General features: G+C 37.8%; 1 protein-coding gene across 3 annotated transcripts in view; it reads right to left on the bottom strand.

Annotated features, from left to right (window-relative positions):
• LOC112987040 (poly(A) RNA polymerase GLD2) overlaps positions 1 to 21,597 on the bottom strand; it is a 49,935-nt gene extending 28,338 nt beyond the window's left edge. Inside the window, exons 1-9 of one of the 3 annotated variants that reach the window (XM_026106696.2) lie at positions 21,357 to 21,597; positions 18,752 to 18,940; positions 17,992 to 18,117; positions 15,502 to 15,751; positions 14,288 to 14,402; positions 14,076 to 14,167; positions 12,991 to 13,057; positions 5,904 to 5,973; positions 2,205 to 2,281 (exon numbers count right to left, since the gene is read on the bottom strand). In XM_026106696.2, coding sequence (XP_025962481.1) covers positions 2,205 to 2,281; positions 5,904 to 5,973; positions 12,991 to 13,057; positions 14,076 to 14,167; positions 14,288 to 14,402; positions 15,502 to 15,751; positions 17,992 to 18,117; positions 18,752 to 18,906 — 952 coding nt within the window. In that variant the 5' untranslated portion in view covers positions 18,907 to 18,940; positions 21,357 to 21,597. Of the gene's footprint in view, positions 1 to 2,204; positions 2,282 to 5,903; positions 5,974 to 12,990; positions 13,058 to 14,075; positions 14,168 to 14,287; positions 14,403 to 15,501; positions 15,752 to 17,991; positions 18,118 to 18,751; positions 18,941 to 20,706; positions 20,742 to 21,356 lie in introns of those variants that run through there. The other 2 variants (XM_026106697.2, XM_064502539.1) reach the window with 2 other exon arrangements.
• Between the last annotated feature and the right edge of the window lie 1,865 nt (positions 21,598 to 23,462).

Here is a 23,462-nt window from a genome sequence, read left to right as displayed (position 1 = left end):
ATACAGACAATAACAACAACATTCTCAATAACAGAAACATGATTTTTCATGAGACAAATGCAAATAGGCTCAAATTCTAAACTGGACTTTTCTTTGAGCATCACAATGGAAAGGATTTCACTTTAGTTAACTTCATTTTGAGATCAGGTTTTGTGTTTGCTAGTATTCGTCGTTAATATATAATGAAATCAGTGTGTAACACTACCAGTAAGTTTTTCCTGACATTCTTACATCAGTTAACAATCTATTACGGTGTATTTTCTTGAGGGAATGTCATTTGCTCAAAACTAAAAGGTCTGGCTTCCACTCTAATTGAAAAATCCCACCCATGAATTGCAGACTTACTCCAGACAGGCCTCCTTAGGTGACCAACTGATAACACAAAAGCAATACATTCCAGTTACTAGCTCTACTTAATCTACCTACATTTTCTCCTTCTGTGGACCTTCTGCTCCACTTAGTCATATAATCTTTGATCTCTTCTACAGCACCTGATGCACCAACATAGAAGGGCTGGTTTGGAAAAGACAGAAGAGCATCCACAGAAATATTTATAAATATTTTTTATCATGCTCACTAAGTTAACCAGCCCCTTGTTTGCTTGAGTATCTAACTCCATGGAACAAAAATATCCATATATCTTACATAATAGAGGTATTTTTTTTTTCTTGCAAGCAGGTTGAAGATCTTCAGCCATGCATATTTTAAGTGAGCAGGCTAATACTTTTAGTGCTACCCACCCTGGTTGATATGACTTCTAAAAGTATGTAAAGGGACTAGATGTCTGATAATAGTTTTCGTTTGTTTTTGTTTGCCTGAAGCCACATGAGAGTTGTCTTATCCCAAGAAGAGAGGACTATGCTTGACAAAGACTGCCTCTTTATGAAGGTCTTGCACATTATCTTTTCAGTCAAAAGCCTCCCTTAGTAACTCACTCCTTGACCTCAAGAAAATAGTAATATTTATCACTATCATCAGGAGACATTAAGTTAATTTTGACTGAGCATATTAAGGAGCCTGCAGTCCTTATAAAGGTGGACACCATGGCAGAAAGAAAGAAAAAAAGTTGGGCCACATAGACCCCTTCCACTGCTTTTTACCATCTGGATTCCTGCCTGTACCTATAGTGATTTGCTGAGAGGAGTAAGTGGTGAGACATAGAAACCAGTGGCAGAAACTGGGAACAACAATGTTAACATTAGACTTAGTGAAGTGACCCCATACCTATAGCTGTAACAAAGATTACTTTTCTAAACTATTTAAGCTTAGAAGGAAATCTCTTTCTAGGTGGATGCCTTCCTGGGTACATGAGGAAGTTACAGTTAAATAACTTTTCCAGGATGAGATCCCCTCTGAATATGCAACACTGTGAAACTACTCTGCTCTAAGTATTAGTCAAAAGTAGTTAGTAAGCATAGCTTGTACTGATAACTTCCTACCCTAAAAAGAAAGGAACTCATGTATGCAAAAACTGAACAAGGTGGTAAAGGGAGAAATGCAGGTGACCTAGAGGCATTAGCCCAAGGTCTGCTCCTTATGCATTTATCTGCCAAATGACATCATAGTGCTAAACAACAAAAGCTTAGCTTAGCACTAAGAGTGCTGTTTTTATTACTTCCCCTTTAGATGTGTGTTCCACAGTCTCCCACTGAAATGCAAACTACTGAGGAGACACAACCCAGTTGTGTTTTGGGGTTAGTCTAAAAACTGAAGTAACATTTCAGATTTCCCAAGGAAAGACTCTGTATTGTAAGACATAGCCTCAGCTAGCTATCAGTCACACATACCTATCAGTGGCTGCAGGGAAATAAAAGAAACAGAAAATGGTATCACACTATAATCACTGGTACAAAGGGAATAATACAATAATGTATTTGGTTCTGCTCCTCTTCCCCCACCCCATTATCTGCAGAAGACTGAAGCAGCCGTTGTAATAAATATGTGGACCTTAATATGAAGATATTTTATCATCTTCTGAATATTATAATATTCAATTAAAAACATAGCTAGCTGATGTTTTTCTCCATACATTTAGAGCAACAAAAAATTACATTAAAGCTATCTAATGCAGCTAATTAAGTAATTATACATGGTAACTTAATATAATACATTCAACTGAATTTTATTAGTTTATCAAGACTAAAATACAAACTAAAACTGCAGGCAAAAATTCACAGAAATAAGAAAATATATCAAAAACTTACTGTATGCATAGGTTCTCAGAAGGAATGTATTTCTTATTCCTACAACATTGTTTACATTCAAGTCAAACTCCACACAGCTATGGAAAAGGAGAAAAAGAAAAGAATTAAATGTTACGGCATTCAGTTTCAGAATATTTATTACCACTAGTGAAAGAGGTAAAGAAGTACAACTTTAAGACAATGTTCTAGGATTTTTCTTCTTCAAACAGTAAGAGTTTTAAGGCTATGATTTCCATTTTGTATTTGTGTATGGTACAATTATAGACTTGAATTCCATAGTTATCAAAATGTGGCTGTTGTGGGGAAGATGCAGGTAGAACTAAGTTTAGACCTTAGGACAACTTAATATATCAAATAATTGTTGGATTTTTAACAAATCTTTTTCCCAGCTAGGCTTCAAATACATGATTTTACTACAGATAGTGGGTTTGATAAAACATCTTTTGATGCCAGGCAGGATTCTCTGAGGTTTTAGTTTATCATAGCCCACCAATGAACTGAGAAGGAGAACTAACTATAGTAGCTCAGAAGGTAAGAATCTCCTTACACATTTCAAATTTAACTACTCTTATTCCTGAGACATTCCAATTTAACACGACATTTCAGTACCCCACTGTTGCTCGACTCTGTTACAGATAAGCAACAAGCACTTTGAAATGAAATTTATCAGTAAACAGTGCATGTTTTGTGAAAATCATCTTAACAGTTTCAGAGCATGCAATTTTTAGTAACTGTTTCATATGGTTAACAGCAAATAAGAGCACAACAAACAAGTATTACCTGCTTTATTTTACCACTCCAAATAATCTGAATTTCATACTGCATATGCAGCCTAAATACAGTGCTCAAGATACAATATCCAAATTTATGATCAACAAGCTATAACAACATTTTAACTTGCAACAAGAAGGGCCTCATATTGACAAAACAGTAGGTATCTGCAATATACAACTATTCATATTCATATTCATAAATATACGGAACAGATTTTTGAGATTAACTACATTAAAACATCCTTTGTATCAAAAATATTACACGATTAAAAAAATTAAACATGATTTTTTAGATGTTCTGAGAGGGTAGTAAACAATAACACAACAGGAAATAAACAAGCTTGAGCTACTGCTTGATAGTTGTTAAAATAAGCACAAACACCAATAAGACCATTATTTATAGGTGCAAATATAGTAAAGAATTGTCAGGCAGCATATGTAATTCCAGTTAATTCCAGTTGGCAAGATCACTTATTACCAGATGTTGATTAAACAAATTCTATTGTAGCTCTATTGTACTTTAATACACGCATTTAATAAATGTTGCAGTTACAGCAACTGAAAAGGGATTTGTACTGTTTTGACTCAAGTTCTACCAAAAGCACTAAAGGAGGGGAGAAAAAAAAGTCAAGTGCACATCAAATGCAGTAGAACAGAAAGCTTTTGCATCCTCTGCAGTACAGAAATGTTAATTAATCAAAGGCCTGACTGGTAACAGAGCTGGTATTATAATTATTTCCTGCAAAAGACAACAAAAAATAGAGATAATAAGTCTTTATGTGCAAGTGACCTTCCCTTACTGTTAGGACATTAAGAAGCCTCCAAGATCAAAAAGTAGAACAAACAAAACCAAACTGATTCCTTTTTCTTCTTTTGCCAAATCAAATCAAGCAGGCAAGGTGTAATTTTCAGGCATTTATGGACAACACATACACTACAATCTGGCTCTGGCTGCAGAGATGGCATCCATTGCATTCTACCGCCTTCCCCAGCAGCTGGGCTTCAAGAAAATTGGCTTTGACAGGAAGCTTCTCACATTTAGTTTCTGGTTTTGGCTAAAACAGGTTTAGTCCCCTGGATACAGAGTATCCAATCCATTTTTCAAGATCTCTTGGAAAGAGTGAATGAGTGTGTATATGAACAGATGGAAAACACAGGGAAGAGGCTGGTAAGAGACTGGAAAGAGACAGATAGTTAGACAAAACATGGGTGGAAGCGAAAAGATACATAAGGGAAAGATATGGGGATGAGGAGGGAAAAAAAACCAAATGGTGAACTGTACTGTTTTTATTCTCCCCCCAGAATGTAATGGGCAGCTTCTAGTCTGAGAAGATATCCTTTGAGTTAGTAGGAAGGAAAGAATTCTTCGAATCCTGTCTGTAAGTATATGAATATTATGACTGTCACTTTTTTTGCAAATGACTATAGTATGGACTATAAATGCCTACAAAGAATGTCCATTTTCTCACCTAATCACTTCCATAATTTAAGTTTCTTTTTAAAGCCCAATTTAAAATTGGAAAAAAATATTTTTCTATACCTCCGTCATTTCTGCAAGATTTTTACCAGGAATTTATCATTTAAAGTATCCATAGAAAGACTAGCATTGTTGTGTGTAGGCAAGCTGTATACCCAAATTTTAACTTGACAAGTTTAATACTTTCAGAAAGTATAGGAGAAACAAGCTACTGTACTGTGTAAAAGAAAAAGTTATTAGACAAACGTTATTTGTATCTTTAAAAGGTAGGCAACCACACAGAGGTAAATATGGGATTATGGGTAAATGAAAAAAGTATGTAGCAAAACCCTAAAAAGCATTATATAATCTCAAATGCAAGAGCTTAACTGGAAGGTGTTTATTAGTTCAAATTGTGAACAAAACAGATTCAGTTCTATCACAGCAGAGTTTTTGCTTCAATAAAAGGATACCACACAAAGAGAGACCAGAGAAGTGGGTTGGTTTGTTTTTTAAAGGTCAGAGAGACAGCGTTGCAGAATTTTAGAAGTGTGTGGGCAGGATAAGACAGTTACACACAAAAAAGTTGTTCAAAGTCCTATTTACTAAGAATAGTGAAATTATGCTATTGCATGAAGGCAATATACATAATTCTTATGCAATGTAGTCCTATAAATATAGGAAAATTTGAACATTATTCAGATTCCGAAAGTGCTTTGTACTTTTTTTTAAACTCAGTGTCAGATACTCTTATCACCAAGATAACGACGGCATGGTTCTCTATTCCAGTGCACCCCTCAATTGTTTTCATGTCTTCGTAAACAAAGTACAATGAATACAATAACATACAACACATCCAGTTCTTTCCAATTACTTCCCTCTTTTAAAAAAGGCCACCAAATCAGCACCTAACGCTGTGAATAGAGCATGTTATACTACACATTGTTAAAATACAGAATACCTCCCTAGAAAAGAGCAGAATATAATCTCCTAAAATGAATAGTTTGCACATTTTTAATGAAGAAAACAATGTCATTACAAGAGCTAAGGCTTGTTTTATAGTGTTTATACAAAAAACTGTGAATTACTCCCTAAGTAGCTCAATATTTAAGATGTCTGTACAGAAAGCTAAACCATCTTTCACAGCAGTTTTCTTCCCACCTTTATCTTCCTGTGAGGAAGCATCTGTTAACTGGAGTCTACCACACACAAGTTGACTATAGAAATACACCAAATAATGTTATTAGTTCACATCACAGAAACTAAGCAGCATCCCAACCACAGAAACTGCTGTAGGCTATCAAGGAGGTAAGCTGATTACCACTGCACATTAGCTGTACAAATTTGCAATCTTACTACAGTACAACGTAAACAAACAAAGCGTGACTTCAGCGGAACTACTCACATGCACAATACATAAATACTTTCCTGTATCAGAGTCTAAGAAATGATCTTGAACAGAGTACTTGCCTGACTTTATCCCTGAACTTCACTATTGGCACTTTTGCTCGAATCAGCTGAGGTCGCTCAATGTAGCTTGCTGAAAGGGAGAAAACATCCAATTAAAGTCTCATGCAAAATGCTGATGTTAAAACAAAAAACAAAAACAACCCCCCCCCCAAAAAAAACTGCCTATTGAGCTATGCGAGTAACAGCTTATTAAACGTAGCAAAAATATTCTCATAAATGTTGTGATAAACTAAGTAACCTTTAGCAACTGGCAGCAAAAATACAATCTAGCAAACTGTAAAAAGAACAACAAAAAAGCATTAGAGGAAGATTTTTATGTATATTCAGGAAATTTAAACATACAGAGCCCAGTTCTACAATGCCTTTACTGAGCAGTACTTATAATACAAATCCTGAGTAATTACAATCACAGTTCAAAAAGAAAGGGAGGAAGAACAGACCCATCCTAGATGGCCAGATGCCTAAAGCTGGCACTATGTTGTGGAGGTGACACATGATCATCTGCTTGCTTTTTAATCATGTCGTGTGCTTACAGTTGAAGTGATGCATTTTACTGTAAAACAGTTAACCTTACTGTATCTTCACTACACATAGCTTAGGCTTAAAGCTTCCTTTACAAACTCCTCCTTTGACAAAATACGTACCAAGAAAGATGTTTCCTACTGTATTAATACTGAAAATAAGGCATCAGATTTGCAGCTATGACACCACTTTCCACCAAAGATGGGATAAACTCTATTTGCCTTTTGCTTTAATAGAGATAGGACATGCAAGAGATACAATCACGGGACTGCATCTCAGCTGATTATCCACACAGTACGGACATGCAGGCTTAGCGCCAGGCCATCCAAACCTACAGTTATTAAGCCCTGCCACCAAGTGCGTCTTTGCACTTTGCTCCCCAAAACTCCTGTAGCAGCCACATTATCTGTGATTTCCTAACATCTCTGATTTCCCAATTCAGATAAAAGGCAGTTGACCATAATCCTTAACAAGAAATGTGCCCAAGAAGGTAGTGGAAAAGGAAGAGAGAGAAAAGCAGCGTCCCTAGTTTAACAGTATGCATCTGGCCAAACAACACAGTTTCAGTAATTTATCTTATGTCGCAAAACATAGGACCACTTGAATTTGACCACATTTAACATTATATATTTCCTCCTTATTTGAATAAATTAAGCTAAAATTAGTATGATTAAGCATGACCAAAGTAGGAGCAGTGTAGATTACAAAATGACCTTAAAGAAAAGCTAATCTTCACTTTTGGGGAGAAAAAGGGCATTTCTTTCTGTCAGTTTGGATAGCAACCGTGATTAAAGAGTATCAGCTATATATTGCATTTGGGTGACAACTTCAGGTTTGAAGTAAAACCCTACAGTATAATACTCAATTAAAAACAAATTTTATTTTTATTTATTTTTGAGGCTTTCTGGAAGTAGTTTAATGGAGCTGCATGTTTGGACAGGTCTGCCCTTTTGTAACCCTTTATCTGAATTGGAATTCATTGTTTGATCCTAAGTAACACACAGACTGGCAATCAAAAAAGAGATAATGTTACCAGCTTACTAATTTTAAAGGAAGAATATTACAACTGGCATTTGAGAAGAATTCCAATCCATGTTCACTGACTGCACAATCCAGTACAACTCAGTACAAGTGTCCCCTCTCCCTACCTGTACCCACAGGCACATCTAAGCATCCCTCCTCCAGCATCCCAGAACACTCTGAATGTGAGGCTATAAAGCATGCAGAGCTCTCTGGCTCTTGCCTTGCACTGCAAGATTTAAGACAAAGGTGGCCAACACGCTGCCTATGGCAGATAAGTGCACATGTGCACACACATAAACACATGCTATAATAATTTCATTTTCCTTGCTATGATCTTTCTAAAGATCCCTGCAGAACTTCACTGGATTCATTCTAGTGGCAATCCCCTTCCAAGCGATATGCTTGTCTGCAAGCGATATGCTTGTCTGCAAGCACCTCCCAACCCTTGACGGTACTCATGCCACATTGGCAAACCAGGCAAAGAGGGAAGAAAAAGGAGAGAAGAAGAAAACCCACCCACCCCATCCAATCCAGTCTGTTCTCCAAGGGTGGAACAGAGCAAAGAGGATGTTAGAAGGCAGTGACTTGCTGCTGAGTACCTCCGTTTTGGCTCACGCTGATGGTGCCATTACCAGAATCTCTACTGTGCACGAGCATTACTTTTCATAAATACCAGGGAAGAGCCACATACACAGACTGTGGAATTCTAAGATACATTCAGATTGAATAAACGCCTTAGTAAACTAAATATCTGATCTTGCTGCTATGACGAGAAGGGCCAAAAACCACCATGCAAAGAATTCCACATAGCTGCTCCACAATTTTCAACAACTGGTATGTCTACAAAAAAATCACAGATGCCACTTCAGTTGTAGTGAAAAAGAACACAGTCACTTAAAAAAGTGTTTAGTCTTCTTTGATGTGTAACCCATTCATGCATAATTTCAGAAGAAACAGCTTAAATCTCTTCTTTCTTTTGCAGAAAAAAGTGCAACTGTGCAAAATATTAATCTCAAACATGGTACATACCAGAAAGATTTTTAGCATCCTGCACATGTAGTCTAGTCTTATAGGTATGATTATACTATAGAAAGAACCTGGGTGGCATAGAAGTTCAGATGTAGAATCATGAAGGCTATAGGAGGGTACAACTCAGGGTAAGATGAATTAGTTGTTGACACTTAGAATTCACTTACTTTTCTTTCAAACTGACAACTTTTTGTAAAACCATGCTTGTGACTAAATAGAAATGGTTTTCTTCCACTGGTATCAGAAAACATTTTATAAACTGAATGAGGACCATATACAGGCCTAGGGAACTATATACCTTTAATAAAAGAATACAGAATAAAACTTAAACAGTAACAACAGTGTAGTGCCAACTTATTACTAATAATACATATTGATCATATGATATTTTTTTATTAATCACAACAGGATACCAAGAGTTCCAGATAGAGCAGCTACTCCAAAACAGTCTGAATGGGAGCAATACTTTTTTTTTGGGGGGGGGGGGGAGTGGGGGGGGTGTTTGGGGCTTTTTTTTTAAAATCTATTTTCAGCTGAGAAGAATATTTGCACTTGAGTATTCTTCTAGGTAAGACAGACATTTTAAATTCTTACATGATGTCATTTTAAACCCATTAACTTTTACCATCTGTACAATGCAGCAAAGCAAGTTAGTCTAATTAATAAGTTAACATTTGTTTTTACAGCAGGAAGTTTAGAGATACTGTACAGTTGCAAAGAATATGCCAGGGAGACATAGCAAGTTTGAGAAATACTGTTTCCAGGTCACATTTATTAAGACACTGACTGCTTTACCTCATTTACAATCTTACCATGAGCAAGAAAGAGAGAAATGCTTTAAGATCTTAATCCTAATCAGGTAGGAATGCACAGAGAATGAAGAGTCTTTTTCAAGGGAACATTTTGCTTTCCACCCAGTGTTTAGGGAAAATTAAAGACAGACTTATACCTATACCATCATGCAGTATTTTATGTTCTCACCTATCAGTAAGTTTTTCAAGGCTGTTCACTCATCGATTTTGAGTTCGAGTTACATTGATTCCCCTCATTGTTGCGCTTTGCCCACCAGACAACTGTTGGGTGGATTCCATCCTGATATCTAGTCCCGACACTACTGCGCCTCTTTGTATAACTAAGAGAAAATGAGCTCCTCCTTATTTATTCAGATATTAAGCACCAGTCAACCCAGTACTGCTCGATTGATGTTCAAATGAATTCAATTCTGAATCTGCAGAAACACAGCACCTAAATTTGAGACTAGTATGTCCCCTAGAACACCGAGAGCTGAATAGATACTAGAAGCTTCCTCCCACTTTACACTGTGACCAGGCTATTCAAAAAAAGAGCACATCTTGATTTTAGTTAGTGTTCTAGATGCAGAGACTGACAACAAAGAAAAGCCTCTGCTATAAGTCTTTAAATTCAATGGCCTCAAATTCCTTACTCACGCTTGTTACCTTTTGCAAACTTGAAATCAAAAGAATCTGGAGTTTATCTAAACTTTGAATCCACTTCCCAGTCTTCCCAGAATCAAACAATTACCTAACAATCACAGTTAACCATATACAAAGGTAAAAGAGATGGCATATAAAGTTTATAAGATGATTTGCCTAAAAGAAAGGCAAACTGTGAAACAGAAACGAAGCTGAACTCGGAATGCTTCCCAATTTATCAATCAATCATGAAATTAAGGTGGGATAAGCAAAGAATCACTTTCTTTGTATTGCCTTCCTTTTGGTATGTACAGAAACACCACAGAGTACAGGAAGAAAGAAAAATGACGCTTTTAAGAAGTACATCTAGAAAAATTTCTCCCAAGTTTCTAAACTGAAGTTTCGCTCATTCTACAACTGAGGAAGGGCTAAAAATGCTTGGAACACTATCTATTCTGCAGATATCCTCTTTATCAAAAATTATTTCTGTTTACCCCTTTAACTCTTTTATAAAACCTGGCAGTCCAAGAATTCAGCTTTAAGTAGTATCAAATGACTTCTCCCTCCTCCCCCTTCTGGTCTCTCACACATCCTAGCACATGTTTACTTCACTTCATGCTTGGCCTAAACTATGTTTATTTTTATTCTCTTATATGAGGCAAGGAATACGTATAACAACAACTCACACACTTGCTGGGAATGTGAATACAGCTGCAGTCTTTCTATCCCAAAACTGAAGAAACTGTTTAAACAGTATGGTCAAAAAAGGATTTCTTTAACATTACAGGATACCATCACATGTATTAACTGGACAGCACAAAACTTAAGAATAATGATTAGAAGAGGTTTCATACCATTTTTGTCATTAAAAAGAGGAACACATGCAACAAGCTTGCTTAATGAAACTGCAGTTCTTAAAGCAGTTCTGTACAGACCAATCTTACACTTGCTTTTATATACAGTAGCAGCATACATGTACTCATGCTCTGCCTTTAAAGGCCACAAGTGTGGCCCTCGTGACCACTGCACCTGAAATTCTGATTCAAGTTTCTAAGCAACAAAAAGGCGAATTACAGCCCTAGATTCCATTTGTATTTAATGTCTCAAAAGAATTACAATTGCCACACACTTCCTCTAAGTATCTGTACTTGTAGATCCCACTTTTGGTGATTAAGCAGCAGATGACTTCTGAAGACAGGAGGAGGTAGGAAATCATTTAAACAAAAATTGCAGTGCTATAATAAAAAAACAAAAACAAAAAAACAAAAAAACCACACACACACACAACCACTAAACTTAACAGCCAGTCTGGAGCTGACAATGAACAGCCATACAAACAGAGTACCACTGAAGCATACTACTAAGACTGTCTACCCAAGAGTAGAGAAAAACCACATGAACCTATCTGACAGCTTTCAAAGTCTATCTTCAAAAGAAAAGTTATTCTGAACAAGTGGATGACAGCAATTGTATTTGCCTAAGTATGCTTTAATCAAAGTAACTGGCACACTTACTTGTTTCAGAGGTATTAGACTTCAGCATAGTTGAGCTATAGCTTGTAAATGGAGTAAGCCAAATGGAAAGACCCATATGGAAAAGCATTTCTATTTTGAACCATGTGAAAGTAAAACAATTTTCAACAACTTCTGTCTATAAATTCTAGCCCTGAGCATCCATACTATAAGAAAAAAAGATAAAGGGCTAGGTATAAGACAGAGCATCATGCCCATAGAGATGTTAGAATTAAGAAAAGATGATCTAAGAGTTCTAGATAACACAACTGACAGAGTCACGCAGGAGCTGTAAGATGAGCAGTGTTTTGTCCTGCCTCACCTTCCAAAGAACATTTGACTAAATGAAGCTCAAGAAAGGTACTTGCTTTCCTAGCTCCCTCTTGCCTTGCATCAGACATGGGCCATGACATAATAAAAACCTTCAGGGATCACTCCCACATGACAGCGATGTCTTTCTGTGACTGGTATTCCCCAGCACACAAACTTGATTTTGTCTAAAGCCATCTCACAGAACACAGCCTCTTGAAAAAAGAAAAGAGGGTCACAAGTTATTTAAACGCTCCCTTTCAGGTCCCTGAAAACACAACTATTTTATCACTGTGCTTCCTAGAAAGCACTGGAATAACTTGTATCCTAGCCATACCAGACTAAGCTCCAGACCGCTTATGCAAACATCAGCATATAATAGCAATAAGCCATTAAACATCAGATGCCTATACTGAGATAGATACATCAGGCTCTCCTCAAGTGAGCTGCTGAAATCCAGGTACAGACACCTCCCAGTGAAGATGTTTTGAAGTCTGCAATGAAATTTATGGTTTGTTCCTCTTACCATTGCAGGACGATTCAGAACAGCAACATAAGGAACGGCATCAAAGAACATATCACAAGTTTGAGAACTGAGTGGACAGTCACTGATATCAAAGATCCTGTTGTCTATTAATAATTCAAAGGATGGTACAGAAACCTCTTTGAAGCAGGAGGTTTTCACTTCTAAGTGAAGAACTGCCCCTGTGAATTCTTCATCTAAAGGGAATCTAAACAACAACTTACAAGAACTATGAGTTGACCTGTTTCTCCTATACATGCAGATACTGTCAACACTTAATATCTCCTTCACTAGACACCTAGGATAACTATTTCACTAGTATCAAGGTCCGTAAGAAATTTCTACATGGTCTATTGTGAGTGACATCTTACTTTACAACTTTTTAGAGTACTGTCTTGAGGAAAGCACTGCAATCTAAAAGAGAAATAATAGTTCACTAACAGAGGTTTCCAAACAGAAATCCACTTTTGAATCATGGACCACAATTAGAAAAAGTCATTTTAAATGCTACCCATTCTCGAAATCTACTAGTTTGGAGGGTAGCCCTTCGGTTGTTCTGATTACTATCCATCAATTCCGTCATACAAAATAAGAAAGTCTGTTTCGCTTTTCTGCAAAAAAAATGCTATGATTAGAAACTAGACAACATGCAAGTACACAAGTAGTTATAACTGTACATCAACACTACTTCCAGAATTGCCAATAATCTTACCACCTCGCTGTAGCCTGGAACTTACAAAGCTTAGAACTGAAGAGTTTTTGGACTAAGCTGAGTATATGTCTTGCTTCAGTCTTCTGATTTACCTGAAACATGATATTAAAATTAAAGAATAAAAATGTTATAACCCATTTAGGTTTTTTTATCCTTATATAACTAGCATGCTTTACTTTTCAAATAAAGGGAAAGTCTATTAAGTCTCATAATAAAAAGCAAACATGTACACATGCATACCAATACATTCCTCAGTCTACATATATATTTAATTTGGGAAAAGCCACACAAACTAATTTAGATCTGAAGTAACTAGCAGACATTCAGAAATCTTAGAACTCTGAAGGAAAGCTAGCCCCACTTAAATAAAAATGTAATTCCTTTCATTCACGATGTTTCAATTCTTCCAAAAATATCCTCTGTTTACCTTTTTGGTTATGTCTTTTCTTTCAAACTCCACATATAAAAGTTTTCTCTCAACAAAAATGCTTAAGATAGTTTGTATTATCAAGTTCATTTTTGTGACTGCACACTAAAACTTTTGTTGTTACTACCTCTCTAAAAAAGCCTTCACATTATCTTATAGGATTTTATCTCAGTGGGAAGGTTGCCCTAGCTTTTCATATGACAATTTCACCACAGAAACAGTTCTAAAAAGGAGGAAAGTTATTTAACATACACTTATGGAAATGTCTGGTTTTGTTTTTTCAATGTGTTAGCTAAGAATCTAAACAATTAAATAAAACACAAAAGCACTTAATAAAAGTTGTTCCTGTCTCTAAAAGAATCAGAGCTCTTTAATCAACACTTCTCTGTTACTCTGTACTTTGTCCATTTGTGAAATTACGGTAATGCTTAATTTTCAAAGATTTTGCAGGATTAAAATGTTTTTAAGGTCAAATTCATACTTGCAACATTACAGGAGCTACAGTTCATAGCTACTATTAGTGCAAAAATATATTATTAAATCAAAAGATTTGACCATGTTTCTCATTTTAGAATCAAGCTTACTAAAAGCACATACATTTTTAAAATATTTACTGAATTTAAAGTGCTCTGGTTCCAGAAAGTGCACCAAACAGACTTTAATTATATTTTTAAATTACTTACTGGCTCTTCTTTAATCACGAGGCACAAGTCACCATCACTGCTACGAGTGCCAAAGCCATTCAGTGAGGATCCAACCAAAAAGAGTCTGCTCTCTGTAACAAGAGGATCACAGAAGAAAAACTGATGGGACATGTCCTTGTTTGGGAAGAAGGGAGAACTGTGAATGTGAAGAACATTCAAACTGATACTGAATGGTCAGATTTGAGACATACGTGGAAAAATTCGCTGAATTTCCCTCTGGAGTTCTGTTCTGCAGAGTTCTTTTCTGTTCAAATCACAGGTCTGTTGCTGACACGCTTGAAACAGCTCCAAAACCTGCTGACTTAACTTGACACACACATTCAAAAAGTAAAGGTAAAGGGCAGTAAAACATTCTTTCCTATCAGATGCGACTATATGAAAAATAGAAAACAGAAAAGATTGCACTAACAAGCAAATAAATTAAATGCCAGCATTGTTTCCCATAATCTATTCCTTTGTTTGGAGTTTTATCCTGCTTAAATTCATATTGAACACCTCTCCACAAGAAGTTTCTGCAGTTTTTAATATAAAGTTTGTCCAGTCTTAGAAAAGATGTCTATCCAAAGAAAATAAGTTTTGCTCCATCAGTATCTGCAGCTTTTCAGAGATCAAGCAGTGAAAGACCACAGATACCTTCTGCTGACTTTAAAGTCACTAGTTTGACCTATAATAAGGAGAAAAATGAAGATAAAAAACTGATTTAAGTTAGCTTTTTTAATTTCAACCCCACTCAAACTATCAAAGAAGTAGTCATCTTTGGTGGAAGCAGGTGTTAATTGTTTCTTTAATGACAATATTGCTATACACTATAATCAACAGACAAATATTTATACTAAAAAACCTTCCATTGTGCTGATGCAAGATGAAATACAAAGAATGATTAGCTGCAAGGTTTTTTTTTTTTAAAAAAAAGAAACAGTTCCGACTCCATTGTCCACTTGAAGATGACATTCTCTCCTACATATATACAAATGAACAGTAACTTTTATCTCCTTCTGAAGAGAAGCAGAGGGCATCTTTACAGGCCCCATATCATATTTATTCAAAACAGGCTTCTCCCACGTTACTGGCTTATTTCACCAGCATTTCCCTCCTCTCCTTTCTTAATCATGCAACACATGGACCATCCCTCCAATTCCTACTATGCCTAGATCAGATAGGCTGATTTCAGGAAATCAACAACAAACAAAAAACCCTCCAAAACCAAACACACAAACAAAGAGGCTATACAGAACTGGGAGGACTATAGCAGCAGCTACATTTACTGACACACTGCTATTCCTTATAAATAAAGCTCAGCAGCAGAGAGATCATGACACTATCAAAGAACCCTGCGGAAGTTTTTGTTGTCTCCCACAGCATCACAGAGTCTCACCTTCTCACCAGGACAACATAAAGGTATTACCTTATCTTTGGCTACAGGGAGCGTGGTCTCTATAGGGTCTGAAAATGAAGCGTCACGTAATGGAGGAACACATCCAGTTAAATCTGGTACGTAATGTGCATGAAACAGTTGAGATGGAATTGATCCTGGGAAGGAGTATCTACGTTCTTCTGGTAAAGGCACTGTTTGGTTAACTACAGTTGTTTCGCGATGAGGCGAATGAAACCGCTGCCGTTTAACATCATATGGAACATTTTGTTCACTTAGTCTCCTACAAAAAACAAGACAGTAATTCCTCTAGCTTGCAAGCTCCAACATATAATTAAAGTATACTTGCTACAAAGTACAAATACTTATGATTAATTACTGTGGCTATTTCACTAAGACCAAGAAGCATTCTACAGAATCGAAAGGCGTGCCCATCCTAGATATCAGGTGAAATAAACCTGGAATGGGAAATGCAAGAGAACACACAACTGCAAAAGTGCAGCTACCCTTGAAGTGGATTGATGCAACTGCTTAACAAGAGCACTTATATTAACCAGCTGAAACCAAATGGCAATTCAGTCAAGCAGGATAACTAGAAAAGATGAATGCTGGTCATACTATATTTGTGACCATATATTTTTTTCTTTTTCTTTTTCCCCAAAAGATACATACAGACTATGTAAGTGTATTTTTTTAAAATAAAAATCAACAGAAGTGCAGTGAGAAGTTTTGTGAGTTCTGAATACCCAGTGATTAATAAGAAATCCAACAGTGGGGAAGGGAGGAAAAAAATAAAAACTTACCACAATAGCCATTCAAAATGTAGCATTTGTCTGTGTAGGCTTAGATTGTACAGACAGTAAAATGTGTAATCTGGGCAAAAAAGAACCACTATTCATTTGACAAATCAAACTAATGATTGTATTAAGCTATGTAGGTCATAAACCTAATGTCTCATTTTGCAACATAAACTTTTATCTCCACATTAACTCATTAGTCACAGAAATTCATATGTACTTAAAAAGAAATCGTGATCTTATGTATAGCCCCTTGGCATCTGAACTCTTTATTAAGAAAAAGTTGTACTGACAGGTGAAGTGGTTGAATATCACATTCTACCACATTAAAGAATATAAAAGACGACATTCATGTTTTGTTTATACATTAAGTGCCTGCATATAAGCTAACCATTATGGGGATATTCACATGCTTAAAAAAGCATGACATTCAAGTGTTCATATTATGTATGAACAAATTGACTATCAATAAAACTACAGTTATCCCTTGTAGTTAGAAAGGTTGGCATCAGAACTGTTTGAGGACCCAGACAGATAATATTAATTAAAGATTTAACTGACAAGACCTCAAGTCATCATTTCAGTTTTCAAGTTTTCAGCTTCTGTCTGATAGAAGTTACTGATAACAGTACCTACGACAGTCTTAAAGGAACTCATAATGTAACATTAAATCAAAATATGAAGTTATTTCAGTATATTTTAGCTGAGAAGAACTTACATGAACTGATCTTCAGGGAAAATACCTTAAGAAGAGTTGATTCAAGATCTAAAGAACTACTTGACTGCAAATCCCTTAACACAGCATAGCTTTCCATAAGTCAGACTGCTCAAGGGAAAAATATGCATGCAGCATGTGAAACCAGGACTTTCTTTAGTTAATGAGATACCTATATAACCAACTATAGCTTAACACTATGTATTTAACTATTTGTATCCTCTCAACTGTTAAATCAAGAGGAATAGTGTACAGGCAAGAGTTTCAAAGATGGGATTACTTAAGGCTTCCTCCCTACCACCTGATTCACAGAATTATTAAAAATTCTACAAACATTTATCAACTATTATTTCTGAACTGATAAGCAGGATAGGAAAATCATTTTTCTAAAACGTTAGGAAAAAATAGAGTCGCACTCATCTGGAATTTCTCTTATTGTTGCACAAAGGAAGTTATCTAAATAAGTAAAGTTTTTCCAAAAAGGAGAAAAATTATGTTTTCATAAAATCCCCCCCCTCCAAGTGCTTGATTTTAGAACTTTGCATTTGAAAAATAAAACTTCACGTAATTAAGAAAAGCAGGAGAAATATGTAGTGCATCATCGGAAGAACATCATGATTCCCAGAAAACACTGAAGGAACAATTTTATTCTCAACTTGATAAATCAACAAGAAAACATTCAACGTATTGACACAAGCCTTCTAACAGTCAAGCACACATAGACTAGGATCTACTGCAATATTAAAATAAAAGAAAAAAGTCAGTTCTGTTAGGTCACAACTGTAAGAGAAAAACTACACATATTAAATCACTAATGTTGAATAAAGTTCTCAAAAGCAAGTACATGAATGCTTTAAATTGCCATGACATGTGAATGTGGCCTACTTCATCAGAAAGGCTTTATTCACTATTAGAAGTTCCACAGAGATTATATAATGTATGTGCAACCTGAATTCATGTTATACACTGTAATCAGAATTAATTAATTATACACACATATGAAGAACTTACTTTCTTCCTCGGAATGACGTAGGGGCAGCAGATGTATGTATTGGACTGCCATTTCCATAAGTCAATGGCTGAGGCGTAACAGCTGGAAGAGTTGCAAGGTTCCCACTCAACAGAGCCCTAGAAAGACTACAGTCCATAATTATTATTCATACAACACCTAAGATACCTTTTTTGTTTGATTGCTTTTCTTCAGTAAATACAAAACTCTGCAAGTCCTGCCCTTTTTTTCTTAGAAACAATACACCTGTCCTTTCTATTCAAAAAGAAAGTTTCAGTATATAGCATATATTTCATTGAAAAATGGAAGGTGGTCATTCTTCAGAGCGCATATGTGAGAGCTTTCCAAACAAACTAGCTTAAGGCGGCATTAAAGTTAAGAGGCTAAAAGCACTAGTATTTTTCAAATTTCACCCCAAGCATAAATGTTTCTTCCCCTTCTCATCTCCTTCCTGGATTCCCCAGTGAACATACACAATTGAATACACATTTGTTAAAACTGAACTGTAGATTAACTGTAACTAGTGAAGTGATATCTCATGTATTACACACAGGAGAGCATTAAAACTTGCAGGTCACCAACAGAAGTGATACAGTTATATTTTTACACAAGAGACCTTTTTTATATTTCAAGTTTTATGCAGTACAATATTAAAAATACTGACAACCATCCTCCATAAACAGAAATACTTCTTTCAAAAGACAGTTAACTGTCTTTTACAGATCCATCCTCCCACCCCCAATCAAATCTTATTGTACTTACGCTGCATTCTGAAAGTTAAACTGAGCATCAATAATTTGCTGGTGAGAGAGAAGAGTAGGTGGTATGTTTAGAGGAAGCTTATTGAAGAAGTTACTGTGTTGTTGATGTTTTGGAGGGAAGGGTGGACGACCCAAGTTGGAGGAATTTGGGAACATGCTCTTTACTGAAAGCAAACATGTATCCTTTTACCTACCAAAAAAATAAAAAATAAAGAAATCAGGCAACAAAATAACACTAGTTATCTTTTAAACTTTGGGTTAAAAACCTGCAATAATCTAAAATTTATTTCTACAAATTTGCTTAAAAGAATAGTGATTGTGGATGAGTTTATCACCTTTCAGGAGAATATGCTGAACAAAAATACTATGTTCTCCAAGCTTCACTATTACTACTTTATTTATTTATTTTCAAAAAGTGAATTTTTATTAACTTCCCTCAATTTCAGCTTTTACTTTAGAAAGTTACAGAAAATAAAGCTGTCCACTGTCTCAAAGAAAATTAATGTATTTTAATGGAGTATGTTTTATACTTCAAAAACTCCCCCAAGATGCTCACAATATATAGGAAGAAACAGTTGACTACAACACAAGAACATGAAGATACAGCTGATCACAAACTATAAGCAAAATTAGTTTATTTTCATAACATGATACACAAATAGGCAGCCAAATGATGAAAGCAATGTGAAAGTAATCTATTCGCATTTTAAGAATATCACGTACATAATGTAGTTTTGTGTGTGTGCCTGCAGAATGGATTCTTTGATAGTAAGTATGCATTTTTATATCTTTTAAATTTAAAATGGATTCTGGCACAACTGACTGCTTGATCTTGCATCATTATATGCAAGATATTAGCATCATTATATGCAATACATTAGCAGAGGAGTTAGATGAAAAAGAAAATCTTTGCCTACACAACAGGTTAAACTGTGTGCGCACACTCTCTCGTTCTCACTCTACATATCATTTTGCAAATTACCAGTATTTCAGACCTAAAGCTCAACTTACATGCAGGAAACAAGTTTCACATCTTATCTGGCAAGACCACATTAGAAGTTTTTTAAAACCCAGTTACCCATACTGTATACATCTCTTAGCTGCAAAGAATACCCATCATTATTTTCAAGTTTCATCAACCAGTTTTATCTCAGTCTTAAATCAGAATTCTGCAAACAAACAAGTTGTGTCACTAACATAGCTGTTCATGCTTGATTTTAAAACTTTGCACATAAATATTTACCCATTCACAGCAATACTGTAACTCAAATACAAAGGAGGAAGTTTGATCAAATTGCTGTTTTAATTAGAACATTCTGAAGTCACAAGACCAATGGCACTGTTTCCCTAATTATTGTATAAAAACCTTTTATAAACCCAATGCTGCAGTAATATAATTGAAAAAGTACTGGTAGATCCATGCACTGGCATGGAAATCCACTTACCACATCCAAGGCTAAGTTTGGAATAAACTTAATTTCATTTTAGGATCTTCCAATTACCAAACAAAGAACTTAAATAAATAAATAAAAGTATTAACAGCTGCATTAATGGGTGTTCTCTCATACATTTTCTCACTGTTATCACCTTAAAGCCTTTTTTTACTTGTAACTGGGAACCGTTGCCATATTTCTACCTCCTTGGACAGCTCCTACTATGACTTCATGCAGCATCAACATGGAACCTAGGTTAAGTTATCTGAGATGTTTACCTTCAATTCTACTGAAGGGAGAAAATGAAACTGCACAATGAAAAAGTAACCTGATATTTTCATGTAGTCTGAGTGACATTTATGTGCAATTTGAACAACATAAAACAGCACAAAAAAACCCCATACATATGCAGAAACACTAATTAGCTCACAGCAAAGATGACAGTGGACAGAATAAGGACTCCACTGATAAATTCATAATTTGTTAGAGAAAGCATTTCACAGAAACAAGTCTCTTACATTACCTTTGTAGTACTAGAAATGGAAAAGTGCAACTGTTGACACCTCATTCAACTCTGAGCATTCTGGAGGAACATTCCATAAAGTTACATAAAGTTTACATAAGGATTTGACAGATATCATTTATTGGTAGGAGAACTGTGCATTGGAATTCAGGATTTAGCTTTGAAAGTAACAGGTTTTTGGCCTTTATAGTAGTAAATACCAGGGCAAAAAAAGCAATTAAGTTACTTTCCCTAAATTAAAATCCAAAATAATGCAAGGTAGCAATGCTATTGTCTCAGAGAAACAGCAAGAACATTTATGGCGACTTTCAGTACTGCTTATCATGATGGGAAGCGGAAAGTACGGACTCCTCTCCAAAAAGGGGCTCAACAGCACCACAGTCCAGGCACGCCCTCCTGCGCGGGCCCTTATCCCGAGCCGGGGCGCTCTCGGGGCAGAGCGACAGAGGCGCAAACAAGTGAAGGCTGATGCGTTTCCCTGCACGGGAGCCGAGGACACACGACTGCGGCGCTCCTGCGCCCGCCGTTCCCCGAGCACTGCCCCTGCGGCCCCGCCGCCGCCCCGCCACAGCCGCGGAGCCCCGGCCCCGCCGGGGGGAGCCCCCGCCCCAGGCCCCGCGGCGCGGCCCCGCGCCCGCCGCGACACTCACTCCAGGCCTGGGGCTCGCCAGCGGTGCCAAGCAGCCCCCCCTCTCCGCTCGGCTCCGCCCGCCGCTCGCAGGAGCCGGGGCCTTGCGGCCGGGGCGGCGGCGCGGTGCTACCCCAGCCTCCGCTCGGCTCCGCCGTCCCCGCGGGCAGCGCGGGCCGGAAGCAAACAAACGCTCCTCCAGCTGAGCGCTGCCCTCTGACCCGGATCCAAAAACGCGCCGGCAGGAAGTGGCCGCTCCGCGGAGCCGTCTCGCTGCCTCCCCCCCTCGGCCGTGCGCCGGGGCCGCCTTGCGCATGCGCCCCAGGGGGAACGCGCGGAGGGCGGCGGGGCAGCCGTTGGGCGACGGGCGACCGTTGCGCGGCCGTTCCTCCTTCCCTTCCCCCACCCCCGGCACTGGCCGCGCGGCGGGGGGCGGGGGGCGGGGGGGGGCAGCGCGGCGGGCGGCCCGTTGGGACCGCGGCCGTTACCGGCGGGGACCCGGCCGCGCGAACGGGTAGGCTGCTGGCGGAGCAGGGGCCGAGAGCCGGTGGCGCAGCGCAAGGCGGCGCTGGCGTCTCCTACACGGTGCCCCGGCCGTGGGCACGCGTGGGTCGGCGCGCCGCGGGCAGCGACCCGGCTGAGGCGCCGCGGCGCTGACGGACGCGGGCGGTGTGGGAGGACGCCCCCCCCGCCTGCGTCCGCCCCTTTTCTGCTCGGCGCTGCTAGGCTCGGGGGTTTGGGCTCCCTCCTTAGATTGGGGCTGCGACAGCATCACATCCCTGTGAAGGAGCACGCCAAAACCCAACCCGGCCTCACAGCACCTCTCTTCTCTATCCCCAGCTGTCATTATTTGCAAGTGTCTTGTCTGACAAATGGCTGATAGCCTTTCTGTGTTGAAGAAGGAATAAAAGGAAGAGGTTACAGCTGACAGTGTTCCACTGACAAGCAGTACTGACTAAAGCCAAAAGATAGGAACAACAGTACAGGTATTTTGCCGTTTAAACTTACTGGTGGTTTGTAATTGAACTACAGTGCAGAAGTGTGTCAAAACGTTAATATTTGAGTAAATAAGTTAGAATTTGGCCACCAGAGATGGTAGATGTGCTAGGACAAATCTCAAGGGCTGGTGTCAAGAATTCCTTAAGATGACTGTACTCTGAAAAATTCAGATCAGAATTCAGAGTTCTGAAGATATGAGACAAATCAAGACTAAATTCCTTCCTGGGAAGAAGGACAATTATCACAGTGAACTCAGCACTCAGTAGGTACTGAAATAATGAGTTTATTCATATACATGGAAACTGTTGAAGCTTCCTTCCTTGAGAAGGAAGGGTTAGGTTGAGAGCTTGTTCACATGAGAGCCTGTTCCTTAGTTAGAAGAGAGGTAAAGCTTAGGGGGACTGCTGGGGTGAGTCTGTGAAGGGCAGCTTTGTACAACCAAAAGAGTTCTCCCTTGAGAACTTTTCCATCTTGGCCATGATTTGGGGTCTTTGGCTAAGATCAGCCCACAGTTAAGCTTAGGGATAGGGTAAGAGCTATGGCTTAGAAGGCATGAGTTGTTTGGGTGTTGGGAAGAGTTTGCAATGGGATGGAAAATGAATTATGCCCTGTGAAGGAATTCAGTCCCAAGGGAGCTTAAACAGAGGATGAGTAGTATAATCTTTATTTTCATGCAAATCCTACCAATGTGCAGTTACACAAGATTTTAACTTGATTTTCATCTGGAACTCAGCCCTCTTTATATTCTATTATATTTATTTGGAATCAAAACGTAACATGCCGTTCTTCAAGGCTTTTCACATTTGCCATGGCCCTACAATAAATTGTGTATTGATAATAGGCAGTGTTTGTAGTAGTGTATTAACTACCACATTTGTTGTACAGCTAAAAGTGAAAAAGAGAGAGGCTTAGAACTCTTAACACCTAACTTGTGTTGCTGCTTTTTTACTTGTCTGCTTTTCCTCCACTCCACTAGCAGGCACAACCTGCTATTTGTTTGCTTTAATCTAGATATTAAACCTAACCATTTTGGGCATAGCCTGCCCACACTTAAAGGTTCTTTCACATGTCATACCTGCTATCTATTTGTCAAAATAGCCTCACATTTCACTGAGGCACCTAAATAACC

This window comes from Dromaius novaehollandiae, chromosome Z (assembly GCF_036370855.1).
Source record: "Dromaius novaehollandiae isolate bDroNov1 chromosome Z, bDroNov1.hap1, whole genome shotgun sequence".
Classification (NCBI taxonomy): Eukaryota; Metazoa; Chordata; class Aves; order Casuariiformes; family Dromaiidae; genus Dromaius; species Dromaius novaehollandiae.
This window is presented reverse-complemented; position numbering and strand designations above follow the sequence as displayed.